This window comes from Sinocyclocheilus rhinocerous, unplaced genomic scaffold, assembly GCF_001515625.1.
Source record: "Sinocyclocheilus rhinocerous isolate Xijiao unplaced genomic scaffold, SAMN03320098_v1.1 scaffold9861, whole genome shotgun sequence".
NCBI lineage: Eukaryota > Metazoa > Chordata > Actinopteri > Cypriniformes > Cyprinidae > Sinocyclocheilus > Sinocyclocheilus rhinocerous.
In genome coordinates, this window is record NW_015625182.1 from 12856 (window position 1) to 16999 (window position 4144).

Consider the following 4144-nt stretch of genomic DNA (forward strand, 5'->3'; position numbering starts at 1 on the left):
GACAGTAAAATGTTTGTCATAAAATAATTCATGAATGCTTTATTTTTTAAATAACTTTTTACAGTTTTAGAAATGTGTTTGTGTACTAGTCATTCTTAACATGACTTGTTTTGGTGATTTTATTATACTAAGCTTTTTCCCCCAGAGTTAGATGCATGCTTCACTGTTAAAGTTATTATTAAATAACTAGGCCTATTATAACATTGCATTCAGTTAGAGAGCAAAGGAATGACAACATAACCGGTACATTATTGGTTTTATATTGCTATACCTTCTTCTCTTGAAACTCTCTGTTTTTTTTTTTTGTTTTTTTTTAGAAAATTCAGGAAATTTTCTATTCTTCTTTTTAGCGTTTTTAGGCTATAAAACATAGGCGGATGTGTTTTATCCTATTGGTGATTAAAAAATAAACGCTAAAAAGAAGACTATTTTGTGAGTGCGGATCGTGGTCTCATAGGCTACTATGAAAAATAATGTGTAATAAACACAATACTACGCATCCCGCACCGTGGTTGAATCTGCCGGTGGGGGCGGGGCCACAAATCCATGACTTTACAAACCCGAGGGAACGGATTGCGGAAGCGTGCGCACGGATTATGAATTTGTGGGTACGGATTCAAAATCCGAAGGTACGGTTTACAAAATCTGAGCGCACGGATTGGAAATTCGTGGGTACGGTTTATTAATCCGTGGGCACGATTTGTTAAACCGAGGGAACAGTTTAAGAATTCGTGAGTACGGTTTATAAATTGAGGGGACGGATTGCAAAACCGTCGCCACGGATTGGTTTTTTTCTCCTACAGGTGACTTCCCGGGCTCCGTACTACGTACTGCGATCAGGTGCTGAGTTTGAGCTTTAATCGGTGGTTTTGTATCAATAAAGCAGTGAAACGTGGGAAGCAGCAGTGACCGGAGATGGAGGACAGACAGATGTGTCGTGTGCTTCAAACTGACCAAAACAACATCTGAATAAAAACCTCCGCAACTCCCTCAGCGATGTTTCTTTCATTAAAGACATTGTCAAAGTGCTTGTTAAAAACACGGACGACACATTCAAATATTTACCACTGTTAATACACAAAATTAGATGAAAGATACACGCAACCTTGTCCGTTACCGTGCACACGCCGTGGATTTGATCTGACGGTGTTAAAATAAATGTTCACTTGTAGCAATCTTTAGACTGTAAATAATGTTTAGTGCCTTTACTCTTTGTATACGTTGTTTTTACTCCACTAAACTATTGTACACCTCCAATTTCATTCAAAATATGAAAGGAGAAAGCACAAGCACCGGTCGCTCGCGGAGGAACACAGACGCTGAACAGAGCGAGTTGAGTCTACACGGTTCTCATGCGGTGGTTAAATGCGCAGCGCCGCCCAGCAGCGGCTCATTGTTGATCATCAGTCAGTTTGTGTTTGAGTCCAGATCCGATCAGAGAGATCATGGCAGAAACCGCTCCAGCAGCTGCCGCGACCAAAGCGGCCAAGAAGAAAGCAGCGGCTAAACGCAAGACAACGGGCCCAAGCGTCAGCGAGCTCATCGTTAAGGCTGTGTCCGCATCTAAGGAGAGGAGCGGTGTGTCCCTCGCCGCCCTGAAGAAAGCGCTCGCTGCCGGTGGCTACGATGTGGAGAAGAACAACTCCCGCATCAAGATCGCCGTCAAGAGTCTGGTGACTAAAGGCACCCTGGTCCAGACCAAAGGAACCGGCGCCTCCGGCTCGTTCAAACTCAACAAGAAACAAGCCGAGACCAAGACAAAACCCGCGAAGAAAATCGCTCCTAAAGCCAGGAAGCCCGCAGCCAAGAAACCTGCCGCCACTAAGAAGCCCAAGACCGCAGCAGCGAAGAAGCCTGCCGCTAAGAAATCTCTGAAGAAAGCCAAGAAACCCGCTGCTAAAAAGGCAACGAAGAGCCCCAGAAAAAGCAAATAAACCAGCGACTCCTAAGAAAGCACCAAAGAGCCCTAAAAAGATCAAGGCAGCCAAACCCAAGACGACGAAACCCAAAGCCGCCAAACCTAAAAAGACAACAGCCAAAAATAAATAAAATCGCAATCATCTGTGGTTTATCAAAACGGTTCTTTTAAGATCCACCTACTAATTCATTGTAAAGAGCATTATTATTATTATTATTTATTTATTTTTTATATATGTTCAGTGAGGCAAAAATAATGGGCTTTCATGTTCGAGTACAAATACTTGTGTACGTTAATATTGCTATGAGTGAATATTTTATGGATTGAATCTAAAGTACGTGTATGTTTACATGTTTATACAAGTACATTATGAAACTTCATACTTTGTCATCATTATTACTATTAGAAGTAGTAGTATGCTTAAAATCAGATAATAAAATACAGAATAGGCAAGGCAAGTTTATATAGCAGTTGTATAGCACCCTGGTCCAGACCAAAGGAACCGGCGCCTTCAGCTCATTCAAGCTCAACAAGAAACAAGCTGAGACCAAGACAAAACCCGCCAAGAAAGCCGCTCCTAAAGCCAAGAAGCCCGCGGCCAAGAAACCTGCTGCTGCTAAGAAGCCCAAGACCGCAGCAGCGAAGAAGCCCGCCGCTAAGAAATCTCCGAAGAAGGCCAAGAAACCCGCTGCTAAAAAGTCAACTAAGAGCCCCAAAAAAGCAAAGAAACCAGCGACTCCTAAGAAGGCAGCCAAGAGCCCTAAAAAGACCAAGGCAGCCAAACCCAAGACGGTGAAACCCAAAGCCGCGAAGCCTAAAAAGACAGCAGCCAAGAAGAAATAAACTCAAGTCATTAAAAAAAAAAGTTTTATCAAAACGGCTCTTTTAAGAGCCACCCACTAATTCAAAGTGAGAGCATTGTTTCTGTTTAAAGTAATGTTGTATTTTGACGTTATTGATACCTGAATGTGAATATTCTGCTACAAGTGAGACATTTAACTTGAATCATTATTATGCTTAAAACCAATTAAATAAATACTAGGCGATGGAGGTTTATGTAACACATTTAATACACAAAGGTAATTGAAAGTGTTCTACATAAAGTCATAAAAATTTACATGAGTAAAAATAAGACAGGAATAAATGGAAAAAGAAATACAGGTACACAAAGAAGCTCGTAAACATGGTTAACATTGTGCTTGAGGGTCAGTAGCAGAAAGAGGGTGGGGTTTGTAGTTCGGAGGGAAGTTCACTGATTGGCTTGGAACGTATTCAGACTCCAGCCAATAGGAGACTGGCACGCTTTCTTTTAAAAGTAACGTCGCAGCTTTCCGTATCATTCATTCTTTGAGCTGCGTTGTAACAGTTGTTATCACAATGAGTGGAAGAGGCAAAACCGGAGGAAAGGCTCGTGCTAAAGCCAAGACTCGCTCCTCCAGAGCTGGACTGCAGTTCCCCGTCGGTCGTGTTCACCGGCTTCTCCGTAAAGGCAACTACGCCGAGCGCGTCGGTGCCGGTGCACCGGTTTATCTGGCCGCTGTGCTCGAGTACCTCACTGCTGAAATTCTGGAGTTGGCTGGAAACGCAGCTCGGGACAACAAGAAGTCCCGTATCATCCCCCGTCACCTGCAGCTGGCGGTGCGCAACGACGAGGAGCTGAACAAGCTTTTTGGTGGCGTGACCATCGCTCAGGGCGGCGTGCTGCCCAACATTCAGGCCGTGCTGCTGCCCAAGAAAACCGAGAAACCAGCCAAGACCAAGTAAACTGAGAAGTTTCTCTTCAAACCAAAGGCTCTTTTAAGAGCCACACATTTTCTCTGTAAAAGAGTGATTTCTTTCATCCAGTCTTTGAGTTGGTTTTTTAAATACACTTTTGAGTGATTCTGAGAAGGTACTATTGATGAATAATGATAAAAATAAAATTGACTTTAAACATTCATGTTCAAAATTATTCAACCTCCAAAAGTCAAATTTTGTGCAGAATCTTTTATTCTTTAAAGTCCCCATGAAATCAAAATGAATTTTTTTTTTTTTTTTAGTATCAATATGTTAGTCTTAAAGTCCACATGAAATCAAAATTGACTTTATTTACTTTACTAGCGCATCGTACTTCATCTTCTCATCAAATCTTCTGACCAATCAAATGCTCTCTAGAAGCCGAAGTGCCCGCCCCCTGCACTGTAAATAGACGCTGCGGCTGAGATCGGTCGCTTGTTCACAGTGTAG

The 4144-nt window shown here is 42.4% G+C and overlaps 2 protein-coding genes across 2 annotated transcripts; both read left to right on the plus strand.

The window, feature by feature from the left end:
- Positions 1-1341: 1341 nt before the first annotated feature.
- On the plus strand, positions 1342-2970 carry LOC107749744 (histone H1-like). Its single transcript, XM_016564899.1, has 2 exons — positions 1342-1856; positions 2540-2970. Exons 1-2 carry the CDS (start codon positions 1446-1448, stop codon positions 2759-2761), a joined length of 633 nt encoding a protein of 210 aa, XP_016420385.1. The 5' UTR covers positions 1342-1445; the 3' UTR covers positions 2762-2970.
- A 177-nt stretch (positions 2971-3147) lies between these two features.
- LOC107749753 (histone H2A-like) lies at positions 3148-3739 on the plus strand. Its single transcript, XM_016564911.1, has one exon. The coding sequence runs from the start codon at positions 3296-3298 to the stop codon at positions 3680-3682; it is 387 nt and encodes a 128-aa protein (XP_016420397.1). The 5' UTR covers positions 3148-3295; the 3' UTR covers positions 3683-3739.
- The last annotated feature ends 405 nt before the right edge of the window (positions 3740-4144 follow it).

Bases quoted from the DNA above. Each gene is read 5' to 3' on its own strand.
- LOC107749753 (XM_016564911.1), top strand. From the start codon at position 3,296: ATGAGTGGAAGAGGCAAAACCGGAGGAAAGGCTCGTGCTAAAGCCAAG.
- LOC107749744 (XM_016564899.1), top strand. From the start codon at position 1,446: ATGGCAGAAACCGCTCCAGCAGCTGCCGCGACCAAAGCGGCCAAGAAG. The intron at 1,857-2,539 runs GCCGCTAAGAAA...GCTGCTGCTAAG, and splicing joins CCGCAGCAGCGAAGAAGCCT to AAGCCCAAGACCGCAGCAGC.